The sequence below is a fragment of the Stomoxys calcitrans genome, chromosome 2 (genome assembly GCF_963082655.1).
Source record: "Stomoxys calcitrans chromosome 2, idStoCalc2.1, whole genome shotgun sequence".
NCBI classification, from domain to species: domain Eukaryota; kingdom Metazoa; phylum Arthropoda; class Insecta; order Diptera; family Muscidae; genus Stomoxys; species Stomoxys calcitrans.
In genome coordinates, this window is record NC_081553.1 from 113229463 (window position 1) to 113255460 (window position 25998).

The following is a 25998-nucleotide window of genomic DNA, read 5'->3' on the forward strand; positions in this document are numbered from 1 at the left end:
ACCCAAAGCAGCATGTAGTGCGACCTGGTATGGAAGACCCCATATGTCTCGAATGGAAGGCAGAACGAATTTGACATGAAAATTTTACGTCAAGTGTTTGGGGGTTATCCGTTTTCCTTAAACCACCTTTAAGTTCTTGAACGGACCATATTTGGATATAGCTGCTATATAGACCGATTTGCCGACAAAGGGTGCAATGCCCATAAAAACTTTATTTTTTTATCCAATTTCGCTGAAATTTGAAACAGTGAGTAGTTTTAGGCCTCTCGACATCTGACCCAAATATGGTTCAGATCGGAATATATTTAAATATAGCTGCCATATAGACCGATCTGCCGATAAAGGGTCTGAAGACCATAAAAGCTTTATATTTTAACCGATTTCGCTGAAATTTGAATCAGGGATTAGTTTCAGGCCTTACAACACAGGACCCAAATATGGTTCAGATCGGCCTATATTTAGATATAGCTGTCATATAGACCGATCTGCCGATAAAAGCTTTATTTATTACCCGATTTCGTCGAAATTTGCAATATTGAGTAGTTTCAGGCCTCACAACATAGGACCCAAATATGGTTCAGATCAGACTACATTTAGATATAGCTGCCATATAGACCGATCTGCCGATAAAGGGTCTGAAGACCATAAAAGCTTTATTTATTACCCGATTTCGCTGAAATTCGAAACATTGAGTTAGTTAAAGCCTCCCGGCATTCGACCCAAATATGGTTCAGATCGGTCTATATTTAGATATAGCTGTCATTTAGACCGATCTGCCTATAAAAGCTTTATTTATTACCCGATCCCATCGAAATTTGAAATAGTGAGTTGGTTTAAGCCTACCGACATCCGACCCACATATGAGTCAGATCAAACTATATAGATATAGCTGTCATATAGACCGATCTTCCAATTTACGGTCTTAGTCCCATAAAAAGTACATATATTTATTGTCTGAAAATGTTGCTTGTAAAGGGTGATTTTTTTGAGGTTAGGATTTTCATGCATTAGTATTTGACAGATCACGTGGGATTTCAGACATGGTGTCAAAGAGAAAGATGCTCAGTATGCTTTGACATTTCATCATGAATAGACTTACTAACGAGCAACGCTTGCAAATCATTGAATTTTATTACCAAAATCAGTGTTCGGTTCGAAATGTGTTCATTCACCGTAACGTTGCGTCCAACATCATCTTTGAAAAAATACGGTCCAATGATTCCACCAGCGTACAAACCACACCAAACAGTGCATTTTTCGGGATGCATGGGCAGTTCTTGAACGGCAATTTTGCTTATTTACGTAGCCATTCAACCAGAAATGAGCCTCATCGCTGAACAAAATTTGTCAAAATTTGAACACATTTCGAACCGAACACTGATTTTGGTAATAAAATTCAATGATTTGCAAGCGTTGCTCGTAGTAAGTCTATTCATGATGAAATGTCAAAGCATACTGAGCATCTTTCTCTTTGACACCATGTCTGAAATCCCACGTGATCTGTCAAATACTAATGCATGAAAATCCTAACCTCAAAAAAATCACCCTTTATAAGAGTTCTCGGAACCTGTATGAAATATGATCGATACCAGCCACTATTAAGATATAACTACGGATATAGTAGTGGAGGATAAAATAAGATGATTATTATATCCTTGTTCAATTTGATCCAGATCGGTCCAAATTTGGTAATAGGTGCGATATAGAACGATCTCTCGATTTAAAGTCTTGACCCTATAAAAAGCGCATTTATTATCTGATTTTGTTGAAATTTGACGCAGTGACTTTTGTTAGGCTTTCCGACATCCGTGTTCTATATGGTTCAGATCGGTTTATATTTGGATATAGCTGCCAAAACGACCAATATTTTGTTCAACAAAATTGAACAGTGACTTATATTTATAAGACCACTCAATGTCCGTGCCAAATTTGGGTGTTAAAGTTCTAATTTTTACCGCATTGTGATAACTGAGGTGGTGGGTATCCAAAGTTCGGCCCGGCCGAACTTAATGCGTTATTACTTGTTCTGGATGCATTGGTAGCTCTTGCAATGCTTCTGACTGATCTTCATTCCAAAATCGACAATTCTGCTTATTTACATACCCATTGAGCGAAAAATGGAAGAAGCGCGCGAATAACTTTTTTAACAGAGCACACATTTTGATAATAAAATTCAATAATTGGCAACCATTGTTCGTTTGTAAGACGATTTATGTTTTGACTTTTCTGTTATGACTTCCAACAACTAAACCAAGTACCGTCCAAATCGGTCTATAATCTGACATAGCTCCCATTAACCCGATCTCCCAATTTGACACTTTGAGCCCCTGCAGTCCGTAATCATTGTCCGAATTGGCTAAAATTTTGCATAGTGTTCTGTGACGACTTCCAACAACTATGGCAAGAGCGATTGAAATCGGCCTAAAACCTCATATAGCTCTCATATAAACCGATCTGACGAATTCACGTCTGGATCCCCTGGAAGCCACAATTTTTGTCCGACTTGGCTACAATTTTGCACGCGGTGTTCTGTTAAGACTTCCAACAACTCTGCCAAGTACGGTGGTCCAAATCGATCTTTAATCTGATGTAGCTGCCATATAAACCGATCTTGGGTCTTGACTTCTTGAGCCTCTAGAGGGCACAAATCTCGTCCGATTTGACTTAAATTTTGCACGTGGTGTTTTAATATCACTTCAAACAACTGAGCTAAGTATGGTTTAAACCGGTCCATGTTTTGGATATAGCTGCCATATAAACCGATCTTGGGTCTTGACTTCTTGAGCCTCTGGAGGGCCCAATTCTTATCCAATTGGAATGAAATTTTGCACGTGGTGTTTTAATATCACTTCAAACAACTGCGTTAAGTATGGTTCAAATCGGTCCATGTTTCGGATATGGCTGCCATATAAACCCATCTTGGGTCTTGACTTCTTGAGCCTCTGGAGGGCCCAATTCTTATCCGATTTGACTGAAATTTTGCACATGGTGTTTTAATATCACTTCAACAAACTGCGCTAAGTATGGTTCAAATCGGTCCATGTTTTGGATATAGCTGCCATATAAACCGATCTTGGGTCTTGACTTCTTGAGTCTCTGGAGGGCCCAATTCTTATCCAATTGGAATGAAATTTTGCACGAGGTGTTTTGTTATGACTTCCAATAATTGTGCCAAGTATGGCGCAAATCGGTACATAAGCTGATATAGCTGCAATATAAACCGATCTGGGATCTTGACTTCTTGAGCCTCTAGAGGGCGCAATTCTCATCCGATTTAGAAAAAATGTAGTACAGCGGCTTCCCTCATGACCTTCAACATACGTGTCTAATATGGTCTGAATCGATCAATAGCTTGATGCAGCTCCCATATAAACCTATCCCCCGATTTTACTTCTTGAGCCCCTACAAGGCGCAATTCTTATCCGAATGAACTGAAATATTAAACAATGACTTCTACAATGTTCAGCATTCATTTATGGTCCGAATCGGACTATAACTTGATATAGCTCCAATAGCATAACAGTTCTTATTCAATATTCTTTGTTTGCCTAAAAAGAGATACCGCGCATAGAACTCGACAGATGCGATCCATGGTGGAGGGTATATAAGATTCGGCCCGGCCGAACTTGGCACGCTCTTACTTGTTATTATACTTCATAGCCGATTTATTAAAATAAATAACAAAATCATAATAACAAATTCGATAACATTTTCCCCTGTAGTGTTTGGAATTATCTAATCAAAAAAAAATTACATTTATAAATGGGATTCATAGCACTGCCAGTGGAACATTCGAACTCGCTAGAGAACTTATCAAAATTTGTCAATGGCACAAATGCACGCAACTCGCTTGGCGCATGCTGTTTGTTCACAAAAAGCCGTTGATGTTCCGCATCCAATGTATCGGTACACCACAATTGTGAATAGCTAATAAAAAATAGCTGGTAAATGGTGTAGTTCAGCTTTAGATGGGATAAAGAGTCCATTTCAAATTTTTGCACCTTCTCGGGGCTTTCATTAAACCATTTGAGATAGGCTTCATAGGCTAAGACAATGCCGGCATTGTCGGCTAGATTTTCATCCTGTTTTTCGAGTAGAGGCAAACGGACACCTCCATAGCTGTAACTGTGATATTGTTGGCGATAGCATTTGTGACGCATGGCATACTGCTTATCTGTTTGGGGATGTGACCAAGTGAAATAATTTCCAAATTTATCGTATCTTCTTCCAGCTCCAGTGAAGCCATGGAGGATCTCATGGGCTATGCAAAATCCCAGGCGGGCAAAATTTATGGCATTGGGATTAAGGGGGGACCACAAGAAGTCTGAGGCCAACACCGACACAGGGATGATAACTGAATTGGAGTTTATCACATAGATGGGAGTTTGCAAATCTAAGGTTTTGTCAATATCTCCTTGCACAGGGGGATTGAGTAGGGTAGCCCTGGTCTTAGAGGCTTGAAAGGATTTTATTGCTCTTAGATTTTCCACATAATCCTGGGAATCGATTTGTAGTGCTGCAAAGTCCTCTTCGAAGGAATTCCCCTCATATGTAGCCACTTGTAGATTCATGAGATCCAATTTTTCCAAAGCATAGTTTCGAGATTCTCCATCCAGCCAAGAAAGTTTATGCCTCGACTTGATGATGGAGCGCAGCGTTGACTTCATATAATACCATAAATCCTCCACAGCTTTCTTTTTTCCTTGCAAGTTGTTGTGGCGATAGAACATATGACTGATTATGTAAGGGAAGTAATGCTTAACTGCTTCTGAACAAGCTTCCCCATGATCTGTTGCATGATTGGCCAACACATCCAGCCAAAAGTGGTAGAGCAGACGCAATGTTATATAGTTGGATATTATTTTCCTGGGAGTTGCTCTTATAAGATCGATAAGTTTTTTCACATAACCTGGATTCTGTAGCCATATGCCATCAATGGCAAGGGAGTGACCAAAAGCGATTTTGACGAGTTTTTCCAAATCTACTTCGTCCGAACGTAGACTATCCCAGGTACGCTTCTCCTGAGCTTTCACATCGAAACGTGAAATATACCAAAAATTGGCTTCCAAATCCCTCAAATACTTTGCTATGGCCTGGGCCTTTTTCGGAGGTACATTTAGGTATTCCACCATTATCATTTCGCAGATATATTGAAATTCTTCAAAATTGTTCGAAAATTGGGGATTTGTTAACAGCAACAGATTCCTGGTGTGATTTTTAGCATAAGGCTTAATGGAATAGCCCAAGATAATGTTTAAGCCATACCTATGGGAGATCTCTCCCACAGTAGTAATCCAATCGAAATTAAATCCCCTCCAATTGTCATTGTTCTCCAAAGCATCCAAACCGCCAAACTCTTTGGCAATTTCCTTAAATTTTCTCTTAAGCGTGGAGCTGTTCCTGGAAGAAGCAGCATGCAAGCAGGATGTGTAGAAACGTTTTACCTTCCTTTCTGCCTTTGTATCTTGTGAAGTTTGTGGTGAATTCAAAAGCTGATACAGTTTAGGTTCAAACTCTGCATGAGCCACACTTAAAGCCAGCGTACGAGTTATTTGGGAATCAGCCGCATGATGGGTTTTCCAGTTACCACAAGCAAACTCATAGAAATTATTGCAAGGTTTGACCGTTTGATTCGTGTACTTTAATATATCCAAAATTCTAGCACTGCGCGTTGCTTGCAATTTGTTGGCTTTTATCAAAACCGATATGGATTCCCAAATACCGAATCCCACTACGACACATAATAGGAGTACACCCAATGTCACTAACCAGAGCTTTTTAGAACTTGCACTTCTATGTTCTTCGCTCGCACCAGTACCACCCATTGGTATGATAAAGTATTAACTGATTGCAAAATAATAAATAAACAACAACAGAAATCATTTTTGTAAAGTGCTGCTACACACTGCGATGTATTTTAATAAGTACAGATACGAGGAGAAAATAAAATAAAAGTTTAATAAAAGCAAGTAAGGAGAGACATAAGCTGAAACGAGTCGCTGAGACGAGCCGCTTATACGAAAATTCTTGAATGGTTAAAAGTAACAAAAAGCTGGTCCGAACTTTGAATACCCATCACCTAGGGAGTTTGGTATATAAGGCAGCTATATACCAATATAGACAGAACAAAACTCTCTAGCCGCTCTAAATTTTGATAAACACTTTCTATTGGGTTGCCCAAAAAGTAATTGCGGATTTTTAAAAGAAAGTAAATGCATTTTTAATAAAACTTAGAATGAACGTTAATCAAATATACTTTTTTTACACTTTTTTTCTAAAGCAAGCTAAAAGTAACAGCTGATAACTGACAGAAGAAAGAATGCAATTACAGAGTCACAAGCTGTGAAAAAATTTTTCAACGCCGACTATATGAAAAATCCGCAATTACTTTTTGGGCAACCCAATATATAGAAGATAAAACTCCCTCACAAACAGTCTTTCGACTACCTTTTTATACCCTTCACCATACGATGGGGGTATATTAATTTCGTCATTCTGTTTGTAAATTCTCGAAACATTCGTATAAGACCCCATAAAGTGCATATATTCTTGATCGTCATGACATTTTAAGTCGATCTAGCCGTGTCCGTCCGTCTGTCTTTCTATCGAAATTTTGGACAAATACTTCTTATTAGTGTAGGTCGTTTGGGATTGTAAATAGGCCATATCGGTTCATGTTTTTATATATCTGCCATGTAAACCGATCTGGGATCTTCATTTCTTGAGCCTCTAGAGGGCGCAATTCTTATCCGATTTGGCTGAAATTTTGCACAACGTGTTCTGTTATGACTTCCAATAACTGTGCAAAGTATGGATCAAATCGGTAAATAACCTGATATAGCTGCCATGTAAACCGGTCTTGGATCTTGACTTCTTGAGCCACTATAGTGTGCAATTCTTATCCGATTTGGCTGAAATTTTGCATGATATGTTCTGCTATGACTTCAAACAATTGTGCTAAGTATGGTTTTAATCCGTTCATAGCCTGATATAGCTGTCATACAAACCGATCTGGGATCTTGACTTCTTGATCCATTAGAGGGCGCAATTCTTATCAGATTTGGCTGAAATTTAGCATGACGTGTTTTGTTATGACATCCAACACCTGTGCCAAGTATGGTTCAAATCGGTCCATAACCTGATAAAGCTACCATATAAACTGATCTGGGAACTTGACTTCTTGAGCCTCTAGAGGGCGCTGTTACTATCCGATTTAGTTGAAATTTTGTACAACGGCTCCCATATAAACCAATCTTGTCTTACCCTATGACTTCTACTAGGTCTTCAAAATTCAATTCATTTATGGTCGGAATCGGACTATAACTTGATAAAGCTAAAATAAATAGCATAACAATTCTGGTCTAGGTATAAATGCATGCAAGACAGAAGTAGTTCTCTTCAGCAGGAGATACAAATTGCCTACAGTGGAACTCGTCTTCGAGGGAGGAGAGAATGTTACAGAAAGCGCAAAATACTTGGGGGTTTTTCTAGACAGGAAATTTAACTTCAAATCCAACATTTTGGAAAAGGTAAGAAAGCCAACTCTTGCCCTATACACCTGCAAGAAAGCCATTGGCAAAATTTTGGTTTTGGTTTTGGGTTTAGACAGCGTGTCATGCATTGGGTATATACCATAATGCTATATGGTGTTGTGGTCCGGTGGACGGCGCTTTAAAAGTCCACCTACTGCTCAATACTTAACCGGATCCAAAGAATGGCTTTTTTGTGCATCACAGCCGCACTGAGGAAGACACCATCTGTTGCACTACATTTAATGCTACATCTTTTGCCTCCGGACATTGTGGCTAGACAAATTGCAGCGACCTCTGCCGTGAGGTTAGGAGAGCTTTCCCATTGGTCGTGTGGCGGCTACGGACACTGCAGTTGTCAGACCTATAATGCTATATGGTGTTGTGGTCTGGTGGACGGCGCTTCAAAAGTCCACCTACTGCTTAATACTTAACCGGATCCAAAGAATGGCTTGTTTGTGATTCACAGCCGCACTGAGGACGACACCATCGAAAAGGTTACCCGGCCACTGTAGTGGATATCAAGCAGAGATCCTTGCAATTAAGGAAGTGGTGGAATGGCTAAGATCTAATGTCATTACGACGATTGGCATAAATATTTTCTCAGACACCCAGGCAGCCATTAAATCCCTGGAGAACGTATTTCTGAACACAAAAAGCGCCCTCGGCTGCCGCAGATCTCTCAACGAGATGGCTGAACAGTTCAAAATTCACCTGTTCTAGGTGCCGGGCCACAGAAATATCCCAGGGAATTGTAAAGCGGACGAGCTTGCGAGACTAAGAACTACCCTACGCATTCCAGGGATACTGGAATCTGTGGGTATGCCTCAAGCGACATGTAATCTAAGTAGATGGTCACAAAGAGGGGGCTGTGAGCATTCCAAAACTATGTGGCCTAATTTAGACTTGAAAAGGTCTACCGTTTTGCTGTGATTGACTAGAACAGACGTCTCAGTCATTGTGTTCGCTGTGAGCATTCCAAAACTATGTGGCCTAATCTAGACTTGAAAAGGTCTACCGTTTTGCTGTGATTGACTAGAACAGACGTCTCAGTCATTGTGTTCGTCATGAAAGGTCACTGTCTAAACGGAAAACATGATGAAGGTTGCCAGCAACGACTTTTGCTGAAGCTATGAGGACATCGAAGAAGAGATTATAGGACACCTTCTGTGTGTTTTTCCCGCACTAGCAGTCAGAAGGAGTTCCACTTCTCATTTCTTTGAGAACCTGTCTGATTTTGCGGATGTGAACATTCGCAAGTTATTGGGTTTTTTAAAGCGATCTGGATGGTTGAACGGTAGGAACGAGAAGGCATCTTCCTTCTTCTGTTCCTGTGGCATCCCAATGGACGAAAACGTCTGAGTGAGTCTGATGGCAGACTGCCACTTAAACCTAACCTAGCCTATGTCATGCATAGAAGACATTTTAAAACTTCCCCCCCCCCCCCCCCTAAAGAAGTGTCGCATTGCGGCACGCCGTTCGGACTCGGCTTTAAAAAGGAGGTAAGTTCCTGAATCGGACAATACTCATTGATATATGAGAAATAACATTAGAAGTATTATGTACCCATGTGCGGCGTTTGAACTATGAAATTAAAAGAGCACCCCTTCTATCTCTTATCGTCAAAAAAATGTAGCCACAAAAGCAAATGTCTTTATCAAAATCAATGTGAGTGTACCTAAGTCGAATGCGGTCTCCTATATTCCAAGAATGCGCATGAAAGTACTTGATGAGTAACCACTAAATACAACTACGTCATTTCATAAAACACATCACAAAATATTTAACGATGACCTCACAGTAAATAAATGTAGAATACCTATATTCGACCACAAAAATAAGTACGCCGATAACTGGAATCTAGCTTTTTGTTCAATTTTTCAAGAAAAATTCATATGTTTTTAAACTTCTGGCATGCAAAACGCTTAAATTTTCTTTAACTGTTAGCTTGTCACTCTCACTCACTCAAAACGCATTGTGGATACCATGATAAAGAGTAGGACAATCAGTGAACTGCTCAAATAAAGGGTGTTTTTTAGCTATTATCTTTTTAGCAACACTGGTCTAAACACTGGAGGCCACTGAAGCCCAGAGGTTAACATGACCGCCTATGGCACCGAACGCTTGGATTCGAATCCTGGCAGGAACATCAGAAAATTTTTCAGCGGTGGTTATCCCCTCCTAATGCTGGCGACATTTATGAGCTACTTCGCTTTGAAAAAACATCTCCCCAAAGGGGTCGCCCTGCGGCAAGCCGTTCGGACTCGGCTATAAAAAGGAGGCCCCTTAAGGTGGTCTAGTAAATACAAGCCACTGTTTAATTTGGGTTCAAAATTGGTCTTTTTGCCAGCTATTGGGTTGCCCAAAAAGTAATTGCGGATTTTTCATATAGTCGGCGTTGACAAATTTTTTCACAGCTTGTGACTCTGTAATTGCATTCTTTCTTCTGTCAGTTATCAGCTGTTACTTTTAGCTTACCTTAGAAAAAAAAGTGTAAAAAAGTATATTTGATTAAAGTTCATTCTAAGTTTTATTAAAAATGCATTTACTTTCTTTTAAAAAATCCGCAATTACTTTTTGGGCAACCCAATATATCTAAATATAGACTGATCTGAACCATATAGGACACGGATGTCGAAAAGGCTACATAAATCACATTGTCAATCGGGTGTTAAATGTGGTTTTAAAGGCCTTAGACCTTAAATCGGCGGATCGGGGCTTGGGCTCGAACTTAAACTGCCTATGGACAAAGAAGGAATCTGTGCAAAATTTTCAGCTCAATATCTTCATTTTTGAAGAGCATAGCGTGATATCAACAGACAGACGGACTGACATGGCTAGGTGGTCTTAGATTTTTACGACGATCAATAATATACATACTTTATAGGGCCATAAATGGATATTTCGATGTAAAAATCCTAGGGAGCTAAAATTTTCCAGGGGAACTGAATCTGCGCGTATGTCTCTTACTTTACTTGCTTACTTTAATTGGCTATGACAGAACATTTGTGCCACTAGTCGAACGTAGAATAGCATTACAAGCAACTCGATCTTCTGCGATTATTCTAAAATGACTGATACCAAGTTTGATCTTTCCGTCGGGCTTTTGGTTTGCGTGTACCACCGTGTTTGCCTTCAAAAGACTTCTTTGCTGGAGCTTTCTCTTCCATTCTGACAACATAACCTAGCCAACGCAACCGTTGTATTTTGATATGTATAACTTTGCTATCGTCGTCATACAGCTAGTGGTTCACAAACCATTAACACAAACTGGTCCATATATTTTATGTACTCTCTCGTCTGATTTCATAAGTACTCATGCCTCAGAACCATATAACAACATAGGAAGTATCATTGTCTTGTATAGTGTAATTTTCGTCTGCCGACTGGTGGCTTTTTTTTCTAAGCTGCTCACTTAGTCCAAAGTAGCATCTGTTTGCCAGTATTATTCTTCGCTTTATACCAAAAGTGGTATCATTGATTTTGATTACGGCGGTGCCGGTGCCGAGGTAGATAAAGTTGCTGATTATCTCAAAGTTGTGGTTTACAACTTTCTCCATTTTTTTATCTGCTCGGTTGTACAAGGCTTCTAAAGAGTTGAAATCATCCATTTCGTCCTATCTCCAATAACTGCCAGACTCATTTGCACTGAATCTCTTTCGATTTTTGTTGTTCATACGACGGCTATTTTCTCCAAAAACGCAAACTGGTCCATAAATTTTCTCAAACACTTCAAGTACTACCTCATCTGCTTTCACAAGTACCCATGCATTCAAATTATACAAAAGCACGTTTAGTATCAGTGTCTTGCATAGGGTAATTTTCGTCTGTCGAGATGTGGCTTTGCTCCTCAGCTGCTTGCTACTTCGTTTTATTTCAAAACTGGTGTCATTTGTTTCGGTTACGACGGTGCCGAGGTAGATAAAGTTGCTGATTATCTCAAAGTTGTGGTTCCCAACTTTCTCCGTTTTTTATCTTCTCGGTTGTACAAGGCGTTTTAGGAGTTGAAATCATCCATTTCGTCCTATCTCTATTTACTGCCAGACCTATTTCATAATAAAACTCACTGTTCCATATTTTATAGAAATCAGGTACACTCAATCAAATTTGGTATTCAAAACAGCAAAAAAGTTTGCTAAAACAGCAGTTTTTATTGCTAAAAATGGAAAGGAAATGGCTGCTGTATTAGCAAACATTTCTTACTGCTATTTCAACTTACGAAATCTGCTGTTTTGAGTAAACAAGTCTGCTGATTAATTAAGCCATTTTTTAGAATTTTTGTTTTTTAGTTGTTTTTTTTAGAAATTATGTTGGAAGAGATGTTTTTAATTTGTGGAATATTACTGTAAAGAAGCTACCTGATCCATCCATTGGTATACATTTTGAAATGTGGCTGAGCTAGCTCGCAGTTTTTGGTATTACTCTACTAACGTGCACATAGCTGACATGACCTTTTGTATCTAAATCTAAAGGAAAAAGGTTATGGGAAGTAAACATTCAGTGGTGATTATAAACATCCACTGAGACACACACTAACATACATATCCTATTTTTATACCACTATAAAACACTATAGGAAACACTATAGGAAGGGGGGTATACTAATTTTGTCATTCTGTTTGTAACTACTCGAAATATTCGTCTGAGACCCCATAAAGTATATATATTCTTGATCGTCGCGACATTTTATGTCGATCTAGCCATGTCCGTCCGTCTGTCCGTCCGTCCGACCGTCTGTCTGTCGAAAGCACGCTAACTTCCGAAGAAGTAAAGCTAGCCGCTTGAAATTTTGCACAAATACTTCCTATTAGTGTAGGTCAGTTGGTATTGTAAATGGCATATGCCATATCGGTCCATGTTTTGATAGAGCTGCCATATAAACCGATCTTGGCTCTTGACTTCTTGAGCCTCTAGAGTGCGCAATTCTTATCCGATTGGAATGAAATTTTGCACGAAGTATTTTGTTATGATATCCAACAACTGTGCCAAGTATGGTTCATATCGGTTCATAACCTGATATAGCTGTCATATAAATCGATCTTGGGTCTTGACTTCTTGAGCCTCTAGAAGGCGCAATTCTTATCCGATTTGAATAAATTTTTGCACGAAGTATTTTGTTCTGATATCCAACAACTGTGCCAAGTATGGTTCTAATCGGTCTATAACCTGATATAGCTGTCATATAAATAGATCTGGGGACTTGACTTCTTGAGCTTCTGGAGGGCGCAATTCCTATCCGATTTGGCTGCAAATCTGCATGACGTATTTTATTTTTACTTTCAACAACTGTGTCAAATAAGGTTCAAATCGGTTCATAACCTGATATAGCGCCATATAAACCGATCTGGAATCTTGACTTCTTGAGCCTCTAGAGGTCGCAATTATTATCCGATTTGCCTGAAATTTTGTACGACGGATCCTCTCATGACCATTAACATACATGTTTAATATGGTCTGAATCGGTCTATAGCCCGATAAAGGTCCCATATAAATCGATCTCCATATTTTATTTCTTCAGCCCCCAAGGGGCGCAATTCTTATTCGAATTGGCTGACATTTTACACATGTCTCCAACATCGCTCTAATAGCAGAGCAAATCTTTTCTTATATCCTTTTTTGCCTAAGAAGAGATGCCGGGAAAAGAACTAGAGAAATGCGATCCATGGTGGAGGGTATATAAGATTCGGCCCGGCCGATCTTAGCACGCTTTTACTTGTTTCTTCTAACACCCCCTTCATAATAAGGCAGCAGTTATTTTCAGCAAATAACAGACTTTTCAGCAGTAAACCTGCTACTCTGAAATTGCAGTACTGCTGCTGTTAGAGCATAAATACTGCTACAATAGCAGAAAAATTAACTACTAATATTCAGCAGAAGTTGTTAGCTATTTTAAGCAAACTTTTTTCATTGAGTGTAATTGTAATAGAGCTTAAGACCCCTAATAGGTAGATTGGTCTATAAGACAACTATATCTAAAAACATACATCGTTCCGTATGTCGATAGGATAAATAAAACTCACTGTTCTAAATTTCAATAAAATCGGGTGGTAAGCGCCTGTTAGAGACTTAAGATTCTAAATCGGTAGCTTGGTCTTTATGGCAGTTATTTCATATTTTGGCCTGATATGGGTCATAGTCCGTTCAGTTATCGGGGGACCTAGTGCGGTGTCAAATTTCAGCGAAATCGGACAATAAAAGCAGTTTTTCGATCTTAGGACCCAGGAAATCGGGAGATCGGTCTATATGGCAGCTATATCTTCAAAAATGCAAATTTTGCCCATGAACATTCCACTAAGGAACAGGGGCAAACTTCTCACATATCAATGAGTGCAGTCCGATTCAAGTTTTTATAAAAGGTTTTTATTTTTTTAGAGCGGAGCGGAAAAATTAGGCCTGTTCCGCTCCGAATCTCTGGTTCAAACTTGCCTTGCCAGCTATTCAATTTCACCTGAAATTAGAACAATACACAATTATTTGAATAAAATGAAAATATTTACAAGGTTTAACAAAATTCCCATGAAGTCATCTGTCCCAATACAACATATTTTGGTTAATCATCAAACTAATGCTAGTTGAAGCAGATATATTGGGTTGCCCAAAAAGTAATTGCGGATTTTTTAAAAGAAAGTAAATGCATTTTTAATAAAATTTAGAATGAACTTTAATCAAATATACTTTTTTACACTTTTTTTCTAAAGCAAGCTAAAAGTAACAGCTGATAACTGACAGAAGAAAGAATGCAATTACAGAGTCAAAAGCCGTTGAGAAAATTTGTCAACGCCGACTATATGCAAAATCCGCAATTACTTTTTGGGCAACCCAATATAAAAACTGCTGCAAGTTAAAATTCTTTAAATTTCAACAAAGACTCTAAACGCCTACACAATCAGGTAGGATGTGTCACCATTAAAGATAAATAATCATTGTCACGTAAGATGATTTGAAATAAGATATACTACATTGATTTATTTGCAAATACTTTTTAATCATCAACATTTAAAAATATTGTTAAATTTTATATAATTTTTATATGTATATTCAAAAAAGTACATAGACTAGTTGGTTAGTCTAATAAGTTTTTAAATGCATATTTATGTTAACTTTTTCTTTACTTATATTGGTTGTTTTTGTATAACAACATCATATTTTATCAAACGAACCCATATTATGCAACTTCTGGTGTTTTTTGGTTTCTTCCATTAATAACAAGTTTAATTGCCGCTTCGGAAAAAAGTAAAAGTGGCGAATAAAACATATATTAACATCAATACAAGTTTCGGTTTATTAATTAGAATCTAGATGGTCAACGATTAGAGTATGAGCTGATTTCAAAAAATTGCTGACATTTAAGATAATTTATTTTATTTATCATAGCCTTTGATTTATTAAAAACATTTTTTGGATAGTTGGTTGTTTTTAATGTTTTTAATGAACAAAAATGCAGCAGGGAATCATTTGAATTAGAAAGCAAAGAACAGGTCCAAGAATATGCAATTATTATATTTTTTTTTTTCAATTAAGTAATGCACAGCCAGACTCATGTCAAGATTCATGGCAGCAATACTCCAGAGTAAAACTTTTTGATGTTGTCGAAACGCCTTAATTGTTTTATCACTCTCCCTGTATGTCAATAATATCGGCCTAAACAGTGCTTATACAGCAACTTTTCGATAAAGAACATTCTAGCTGCGGATTCATAAGCTATTTTTAGCAATCAACCACTCCCCGTGATTGATAGTGTACCTAGTTCGATGCCTCAGATATTCTTTCGAACACGTGGAGTTAAAAGGGTCCTTGCGGATCTCGACGTTAATATTTCTCCGGGCCCGGACGGTATATCAACACTTGTCCTTTGTAAGTGTTCTTCGACGCTTGCTCGTCCACTACGCAACCTTTTAAACCTTGCTTATCGTGCGGGTGTTTTCCCAGCGCCTTGGAAGGTTGCGAACATTCAGCCCATCCCCAAGAAACGTGGGGCGAATAACTGGCCAATATGCTCCGCGCTCTCCAAAGTTATGGAGAGCGTGGTTAACCATCATCTTGTCAGATACTTAGAGTCCAATGGCATACTTAGCGACAGACAGTATGGCTTCCGCAGAAATCGCTCTACGGGAGACCTAATGGCATTTTTGTCGGAACGATGGAGTCGCTCTATGCACCAGTTTGGTGAGAGTAAGGTCGTAGCTCTGGATATCTCCAAGGCATTTGATAGGGTCTGGCATGGTGCACTTTTATCAAAGCTTGTCGCTTTTGGCGTCGGTAATAACTTCGTTCGATTTATATCGAGCTTTTCTTATGGGATGGCTTCTCATCGGATGAGTATACATTGACCGCAGGTGTGCCACAAGGCTCTGTCCTTTCCCCTTCCCTTTTTCTTTTTTTCATTGACGATCTATTGGGTCAGACTTCGAATCCAGTCTACTCTTTTGCCGATGACAGTAATCTGTGTCATTCATATTCATTCGACCATAGGCCCAGTCCTCAAGAAATTGTGAACAGGAGGCGCATTATGGATGAGACGCTCTCCCAGGATTTGTTGGCCATTTCCGAATGGGGTAGAATGAACAGAGTAGACTTTAATGCACAGAAGACGCAGTGCTGTTTCTTGTCTCACAAGCGATTCACTGACCCACTTCAATTGTCGATATCTATCGACGGTATAGATATTGAGCAGTCGGATGGTCTTGATGTTCTGGGCATGAAGATACAATGCGATGTCCATTGGTCAAAACACGTATTCGAAGTGGCGAAAGAAGGATTCAGGTGTTTGGGCTTTCTTAAGCGGTGTAAGTAATATTCCACCTCTTCTGATCTTCTCAATATCTATACTACCTACATCAGGTCGAGGAAGGCATATAACTCTTATATATGGGCAGAAGCTTCAAAATCATCCTTGGAGCTACTTGAACTAGGGTATCCATTGCTTCCCTTGAACATCGTGGAAATGTGGGTAGCGTTGTATTCAGGGATATTCGTCTTCTTATCCCTGACGTTAGGATGTTCACCAGAAATACAAGACTTGCCAGGAACTCACAACCGTTTGTAATTTATTGACCAGTCGACCACACTATGCATTACCTAGATAATTAATTTCTCGCCCGAACCATTCGTTTGTGGAATCGACTTCCGGCTAATGTCTTTCCCACCGACATTGGCGTTAAGAAATTTAAGACTAATATCAATAAACACTACTCCCTCTTTCCCTCCTCCAACCCTTAACTTTCCTAATTGCCAACGCAATGCACTGCATATATAGGGGACAACCCCTGGGTGCTGGTTACGTGAAAAAAAAAATCGACCCATGTTTAGGTACAGCTCCCATATAAATCAATTTCCCGATTTCACTCCAAATTTGGCGCACACTTCTGTTATCCATGTCGAGAATAATCCGAATGAGTCCATAACCTAATAATTTACCAACTCACTTCAAATGGCCAAAACAGAAAATCTATTCCTCTAGCCGAACTTAGAATAAATTTCCAAGCGCCTTGATTTTCTGCGCGTATTATCCAATCTCTGACACCCAGTTTCGAGATGTCGCTTTTCACTTGGTCAGTCCATCGGTGTTTTGGTCATCCCTTTTTGCGTTTTCATTTAGGGTCGCCTTCAAAAGACTTCTTTGCTGGGGTTTCTTCATCCATTCCGACAACATGACCTAGCCAATACAGCCGTTGCATTTTGATACGTGTAACTATGCTATCGTCGTCTTACAGCTTGTGGTTCATACGACGCCTATATTCTCCATTAACGCAAATTGGTCCATATATTTTACGAAGAATCTTTCTCTTAAATACTCCAAGCACTGCCTCGTCTGCTTTCACAAGTACCCATTCCTCAGAACCATATAACAACACGGGTAGTATCAGTGTCTTGTATGGTGTAATCTTCGTCTGTCGAGAGGTGGACTACGAGCTCACTTATGGAAAATCGGTGCGGCAAGTGATAGCATGTGGGGAAGATGATGAGATACCGGTACGTTAGACATAAACCAACTTAGTAGCCCAGAATTCCTAATTTTATTTCCGATGTTACTTTTTAGTGTAGTAGGTGTATGTCTATAGTGGCTTGGGGCGGAGTAATATCAGCACCCTCTTTTCAACCTAACCTAACCTAACCATGTGTCTAAACCAAAGCCATCGGTTTGATGCTTAATTCTATGGTAGAATTTTCGGACTTTATTCTTGCTCTTGAACATCTTGATTCGCCCACACTCACGCCTTTCCATTTCCTTCTTCTTTTTGAGGAAGAGATGTTTCTCCTCTTTTCTTTTCTCCCAATACCACTGCTTCGCCTGGCGCTTTGCTTCTGATTGTAAGGTTGCCCTGTACTCAGTATTCTTGCCTTCCGTAGCTTTTTGGCACTCCTGGTCGTACCATTGGTTCCTTGGGGGGAGGTTTTTGATACCCAAGTGCGGATGTTGAGGCTCTTTCCATGGAGTGGGCAATAGTTTGCCGTTGCGCTGCTTTACTATCTGGACAGGGAGTGCTTTTTTCAAGCAATTGGGTCAGCCGAGTGGAGTATTCTGTTGCCACCTGTTGTGTTTCCAGCTTCCATGCAGTGTCAGATCGTGCGTTTCTCGCCACACTAAGACGAGTGCGATCCTTTGCTGCAACAAGGCAATGATCCGAATCGATGTTCCCCCCTCAGATCGATCATACATTTCTTTGTAGGCGATAAATATCATTAGTTCGTGCTTGTCTTCCGTGGGGGCATGGGCGCAAATAAGACGGATGTTGAAGAATTTGACCTTTATGTGGATAGTGGCTAGCTAGCGGAGTAAACTTGGAGACAAGGTGTTTCAGTCTCCAACTAACCACAAATCCACAACAAAATTCATGCCTCGTTTCATGTCAGGTTTATATAGGGCGTCACATCTCGGTATTGCTGTTGAGCCCTTCCCGCACTTCTTGTATAGCAGTAATTTCTGCCCTGAATGACTCCAATACATCCGCCAGTGTGTATACTGCACCCTCTCTATAAAGAGAGCGGACATTCCAAGTGCAGATACGCAAATTCACATTTGAGATGAAGGAAGACCGAGATGATCCGCGATTTTGCCAAGTTAAAACCAATTAGAACCGTTGCTTGATTTCCAACAACCCAAAGTGACCCAACCATAACCTAATGCAGGTCCAATATAAACCGATCTCCCGATATGAGTCTCTAGAAGGCTCAATTCTCATCCGATTTGATTCAAATTTGATTGCAAGATGGCTTCTTTTATTACCTTCAACATCTTAACCAAGTGTTGTCAGAATTGGTGTATAGCCTGATTTAGCTTCCATATAAACTGAGCTCCGCAGTTTACATCTAAAGCCGATAGAGGATTCTTATGCGGTTATACTGAAGTTTTGTACAATGACTTCTTATAAGATCTCCTACTCGATCAATACTATATACTTATTTCGTCATTCCTTTGTAACACTTCGAAATATTCGTCTAAGGCGTTTAAGTATATATATTAGGGCAGGTTGATTTGTATGGCTGAGAAAAAATTAAAACGCGTATAGCAAAAACGTAAACTACATACAAATCTAAGAAGTTTCTCCGAAGAAACAATGTATCTGAAATAAAATACTAATCCGCGCCTTTCTACTTCAAAATTTATATATTCTCCACCATAGGATGGGGGTTTACTAATTTCGTCATTCCGTTTGTAACATATCGAAATATTGATTTGAGATTTACAAAGTATTGATTTAGCCATGTCTGTCCGTCTGTCTGTCGAAAGCACGCTAACTTTCGAAGGAGTAAAGGTAGGTGCTTGAAATTTGCATTTGTAAATGGGCCAAATCGTTCTATGTTTTGGTATAGCTGTCATATAAACCGATATCAGAATTTGACAAATGCGATCCATGGTGGAGGGTATATAAGATTCGGCCCGGCCGAACTTAGCACGCCTTTACTTGTTTTCCTGTTCCTTCGATATTCTTGTGAACAAGGTACAGGTCGAATTTGTTGCTCGATTATCATTGAAGTGTGCACAAGTCACAAAATCGTTTCAGATTTATATATAGCTCCCATATACATCTTTCATCCGATATGACCTTTTAAGGCTGTAGTAGCCTCGATTTTGGTCCGATCTATTCAAAATGTTCGTTCTATTTAATGTTCCAACATGTGTGTATAACTTTATCAAAAACGTTTCAGTTTAACACATATAGCTCCCATATATATCTTTCATCCAATATGAAATTTTTAGGCTCTAGTATCCATAATAATCGACATTGTATTTGGTCCAAATTGGTACAAGTTTAGATATAGCTTCCATATAAACCGATCCTCCAAAAATAATTCTTGAGCCTCTAAAGAACGCAATTCTTATACCATTTGGCTAAAATTTTGCACGTTTACTTTTCCTATGACATTTGACAAGTATGGTATATATGTCAAACATTTGACATTTGTACCAAGTATGGTCGGAATCGGTTCCATAACAAAATTGTGGGCGTTATGTCCCCTGGACGTTATGACCGGTCACCAACCTTCAACATATATGCTAAGTATGGTCGGAATCGGTCTATAACCGGATATAACTCCCATATAAACCGATCTCCAGATTATACTTCATAAGCGCTAAAAGCGTAATTCTTATCCGAATTGGCTGACATTTCCACAATGAATTTTACTATGGTCTCCTACATTCAAACGAAGTTTAGCCCGAATCGGTCGATAACCTGACATAGCTCCAGTAGCATAGCAATTCTTATCCATTATCCTTTGTATGTCTATAAAGAGATACCGGGCAAAGAACTTGCCAATTGCGGTCCATGGTGGAGGGTATATCCGATTCGGCCCGTTTGCACTTAGCACGCTTTTACTCGTTCTCAATAGAATTTTTTTTGCACATTACGCTTGACAACAGAAGATATTGTGGCATGTTTGCATGTCTACCAAAAAAAAGCGGTATACTAACGGAATATTGAAATTGAGTTATTGAAATGAAGTGTGTTTTATACAAATCACAATAGGATAAAGGGTATATTTATTTAATCATTATATATATATATATATAGTATTTTGTTTTGACCTCCAACAACTGTGTCAAGTACGGTCCAAATCGGTCTATAACCTGATATATCTCCCATATAAACCGATCTCCAAATTTGACTTCTTGAGCCAATGGAAGCTGAAATTTTTGTCCGATTTGCTGAAATTTTGCATGTAGTATTCAGTTATGACTTCCAACAACTGTGCAAAGTAAAAAATCGGTCTATAACCTGATATAGCTCCCATATAAACCGATCTCCCGATTTGACATCTTCAGTCCTTACAAGCCGCAATTTTTGTCCAATTTGACTCACAATTTGCGTATAATGTTTTGTTTTGACGTCCAACAACTGTGCCAAGTACGGTCAAATTCGTTCTAATATCTGATATAGCTCCCATACAAACCGATCGCCTGATTTGACTATTTGAGCCCTTATAAGCCGAAATTTTTATTCGATTTGGCTGAAATTTTTTCCGATTTGGCACGGACGAACTTAGCACGCTTTTACTTGTTTTCACTAAGACCATTTTAGTCCATTATGATACAACAGTAGCGACAGACCAGTCCTCTAATGGAAATCGAACCCTCGATCCCGCCCTGATAATCCTAGCACAGATTACCGGTGAAGGGTAAAAAAGAGTCGGATAACAATTGCCCCCTAAAGGTATTCTAGAATTCAAATTGATAGAATATAATGTTGAAGACCGCAAAGCGTGTTATTTATAGCACTATAATTATCAAAAAGGTTTGACAACAAAGATAGATTTCAAATTATTATTATTTTTAAAACCTGTTATTCTCAGTCATAAAAAATTCTTTTATAAAATCCTAAATGCCAAAGAGAGCATTAATTGTTGCAAATATCTTTAAGAAGTGATAAAAAGTAGGTGTCATCACCAAGACAGACTAATTAGAAATATGGTAACCTTGATAAGTTTACATGGAAGATATTAAGCCACGTTTTTTGTGGCCTTATATAAGCGAACGTAGAATTTTCTCAATTATTATTATGACCTTTGATAAAAATCTAGATTGTAATTGAATTGACTATAACAATACTGTATAAATCTAAAAAAATTACTGAAACTTTATGTTATTACAAGAAATCACAATTTATCGCTTTTGATACCTCAAAGAACTGTAAGATAAGGTAAATTTGCACACTAAATAGTAGTTGACTTAAAATGATGTAACCCAGACAAATCGAGAAGACCAATACTTCAATGGAAAGATCAAGTGAAGAAAGATGTTACGAAACTTGATGGAATCATATTTTCTGGGCCAGGCCATTTAAGCTAGTAATAAGAAACCAAAACCTCCTTCATTACAACAGTAGATACAGGCCTTCCGAGGTATCACATTGGATATGTATATTTACCATGCGTCAAAGAAAGATATCTTACTAATTATTTCGCTTCGCAAGGATTTTCTTGTAACTCGTTATAGGACATTTTTGGAAGAAAAATTTAAGTCACTTAAGGATAGCTACGATAGTGGCATCCATTATGCGGTTAATGATCTGCGTCTGTTTCCAGTGGAGCGGCAGATCTAGAGCCCTGGAGTAGGCTTAGAATGGACTCCAAAGACCCAACAGCTGCGGTGGTGGTATCAGACCGTACCACGTGTCTGCTACTGAAACCTTGACTGGTGGAGCGTCAGCTCCAGGCGCCACTAGCCGACAGATGACGAAGACACCTGGTTCGAGTCTTAACGAAAAGGCCGAACCTATTATTTATTCTCATGCCTATAATTTCCCAAGGCCATCGGCCTTCCCCAGCAAACAAACACGCTCTTTAAGAGGTTGGTGTAATAGAAGACGCAACGCTCTCAGGCTTGGTGCGAATTATCCTAAGACTCTCACTATTAGGGAGAGAGACTCCCTAAATTGGGCTCGGGGATTCGCTGCACAGGCAAACCCAAAAACTACACGTCAAGATTCGGAAACTGCACCGCAGTCAGCCAAAAGGGTGCGGTTACCTGGAGGACATCCCATGCCTTAAAGAACTAGGGCGAACAATAGTAAAATGGGTCTAAGAACCTTTGCCAATGGCAGTTGTCGACAAAGGAGAAGAACAGGGCCGATTACCTAGGAATAATTGGAGTGGGATAGTCAATGGACTGTCATCAGTATACTCCGTCGTCCCTGCGAAATTTCCTGGGTCTCCTCCAGTTTGTAATGATGCAGGCTGGTATCGGGGCCGATACAAACTAATTGCCTTCGGGAGTGGGATAGTCAATGGACTGTCATCAGTATACTCCGTCGTCCTTGCGAAATTTCCTGGGTCTCCTCCAGTTTGTAATGATGCAGGCTGGTATCGGGGCCGATACAGACTAATTGCCTTCGGGGATCAACACTCAATTGAAATTTATCGTTGTGCGCTAAAAAATATTGGTGAAATCTGGCCAGGTGCAGCACTAGATTTAGCCAAGAAGGAAAATATTCCATCTCAACCAATGGCTCATGCTTGGATACCAAGGATTCCCTCCGATCCTGAATCGATACTTGGAAGACTAAAGGAATTTAACCCAATCTTTCAACCACCGATTGGAAGATTGATAGACTGGATGAGGATGATGACGATCGAAGACATGCAGTATTCGTACTTAACTCCGGCTGTCTCGCAGATCTCAACAAGTCTGAAGGAGTTGTATCCTACGGATTCAACAAGTTGAAACTGAAGGTCTATAATAGCGGCGGGGTTGGGGAATCAGGAGATGACTCAGCAGTTGTTGCTGAACACTTGCCTTAAGGAACTATCGACCACATCGCTAAAGTCTGGCGGATTGCAGGAGCGTGAAAATCCTCCCCGCACAATCGAGACAGAAAGGGATGGCATCGAAACGGTACCCGCAAGCCCAGTGTGGGAGGGCCATACGGTTGGACCGGGCTCAAGGTATGCGACAGCGGGGAAGCACAGAACTCAAAAAGTACTTCGACAGCAGCAGCTAGTAAAGCATCTAAGAAGAAATCGTCCACACCGCAAGTCTCCAGCGTCCTGAGGAAGAGTGGTTGCACAGCATTCTCACCTGCCTTTGGATGAGTACGGAAGCTCATCATGACAAGATCTAACAAATGTTGTGAGAATGAACTCCTGGCAGAATCAAAAGACAAGGCTAACACAACAGTGGTGGAAGTTCTGAATCCTGACTATAGTCCGGTTTCTACAGATAAATCTCCACCATTATAAGACCGCTTCGGCGGCACTAAAGGTGATCCTGATGACTGGGGGATTTGACGTGGTTCTTATCCAGGAACCATGGGTGTGTGGAGGAATGGTTCGCGGACTAGGAATTCCGGGATTTAAACTACTCAAGGGTATTAAATGGTAGCATTTCTTGACACTGAAAGTGCTTTCAGTAATGTAAAACCGACGTCAATCATGAAGGAGTTGGAGTTTCTAGGCATCAACTCTACCGTAAGAAAGTCTATTAATAACTTACTTACTAAAAGACGCATTACGGCAGGCTTAGGATCTGTGGATCTAAAAAGATGGGTCAGCAGAGAAATATAGCCATTAACAATACATTATTGTCCCTGGGAGAAAAAGGTGTAAAAGTGGTCGCGTATGCTGATGGCATGGCAATTGCGGTTAAGGGTAAGTTTCCCAGCACTCTAAGAGATATACTTCAGGATGCTCTACATGCAACAGCCAAGAGGGCTACCGAAAGTGGTCTAGGTATAAATCCGTGCAAGGCAGAAGTAATTCTCTTCAGCAAGAGATACAAATTGCCTACAGTGGCATCTGACTTCTTGGGAGGAGAGAAGGTTCCATTTACAGAAAGCGTGAAATACCTGGGTGTTTTGTTGGATATGAAATTGAACTTCAAATCCAACATTTTGGAAAGAGCAAGAAAGACAACTCTTGCCCTATACACCTGCAAGAAAACTATTGGCAAAAGTTGGGGGTTTAGACCTCGCGTCATGACCTATAAAGTTATATGTGGTTTGGTGTGCGGCACTTCAAAAGTCCACCTACTGCTCAATACTTAACCGGATCCAAATGATGGCTTGTTTGTGCATCTCAGTCGCACCGAGGACGACACCATCTGATGCACAGAATTTAATGCTACATCTTATACCTATCGACATTGTGGCTAGACAAATTGCAGCTCTTTGGTCATGAGGCGGCTACGGACACCGTGTTATCCTTGATACACTATCCGATGTTCCAGGCAGTGTGGAATATACCTTACCTGAGCCGCTTTTTGATAAAATGTACTGTACCACTATTCCTGATAGAACCGATTGGAACTACGATATCCTTGGTAACAGAAGTAATTGGGTTGCCCAAAAAGTAAATGCGGATTTTTTAAAAGAAAGTAAATGCATTTTTCATAAAACTTAGAATAAACTTTAATCAAATATACTTTTTTACACTTTTTTTCTAAAGCAAGCTAAAAGTAACAGCTGATAACTGACAGAAGAAAGAATGCAATTACAGAGTCACAAGCTGTGAAAAAATTTGTCAACGCCAACTATATGAAAAATCCGCAATTACTTTTTGGGCAACCCAATATATAGACTTCTATACGGATTGTTCCAAACTAGACGAACAGTTGGGCTTTGGGTGTACTCTGTGTACTCTAAAGATCTAGAACTGGTCATCAAAAAGGTTAACCGACCTCTGCATTGTGTTTCAAGCGAAGCGAATCCTTGTAATGAAGGATTGTAATGAAGGACGATTGGCATTAAAATCTTCTCAGACAGCCAGGCAGCCATTAAATCCCTGGAGAACGTATTTCTGAACTCAAAAACTGCCCTCGACTGTAGCAGATCTCTCAATGAAATGGGTGAACAGTTTAAAATTCACCTGTTCTGGGTGTCGGGCCACAGATATATCCCAGGGAATTGTAAAGCGGACGAGTTTGCGAGACTAGGAACTACCCTACACATTCCAGGGATACTGGATCCTGTGGGTATGACTCCAGCGACATGTAAGCTAAGTTTTCAGGACAAGGACCTAAGGACAAAGAATGATAGATGGTCACAAAGAGGGGGCTGTTGTTGGAATTTTTAAAGCGATCTGGATGTTTCAACTTTAGGAACTGGAAGGCATATTCCTTCTTCTGTTCCTGTGGTACCAATGGAGGAAACGTCCATGAGTCTGATTGCCTTAAACATTTAAACATTTACAGCCTTATTCACAAAACTTTAGGTCTGGTAATGATGTCGTAAACATACCGCCAATGTAGGAAAACGTGTCAGCTGTTTTGTTTCTGTTCTACTTGAAAGGCATAAATTTATTCTACATACGAAGCTTCTGCCAAACCAGCAAATATAAAAGCTTCTACGAACCGAACAATGGTAATGAGACCGGTTTATATGGGAGCTATATCTGGTTATAGACCGATTCCAACCGTACTTGGCGCAGTTGTTGAATGTCGTAACAGAACAATACATGCAAAATTTCAGCCAAATCGGATAAAAATTGCGGCTTCAAGGGGCTTAAGTCAAATTGGGAGATTGGTTTATATGGG

The 25998-nt window shown here is 39.6% G+C and overlaps 1 protein-coding gene across 1 annotated transcript; it reads right to left on the reverse strand.

Annotated features, from left to right (window-relative positions):
- Nucleotides 1–3650: 3650 nt before the first annotated feature.
- On the reverse strand, nucleotides 3651–23575 carry LOC106094905 (endothelin-converting enzyme homolog). The gene is made up of 4 exons (XM_059361600.1): nucleotides 23369–23575; nucleotides 10706–10723; nucleotides 10545–10580; nucleotides 3651–5834 (listed from the first exon to the last, which is right to left on the reverse strand). Exons 1-4 carry the CDS (start codon nucleotides 23573–23575, stop codon nucleotides 3732–3734), a joined length of 2364 nt encoding a protein of 787 aa, XP_059217583.1. The 3' UTR covers nucleotides 3651–3731.
- Between the last annotated feature and the right edge of the window lie 2423 nt (nucleotides 23576–25998).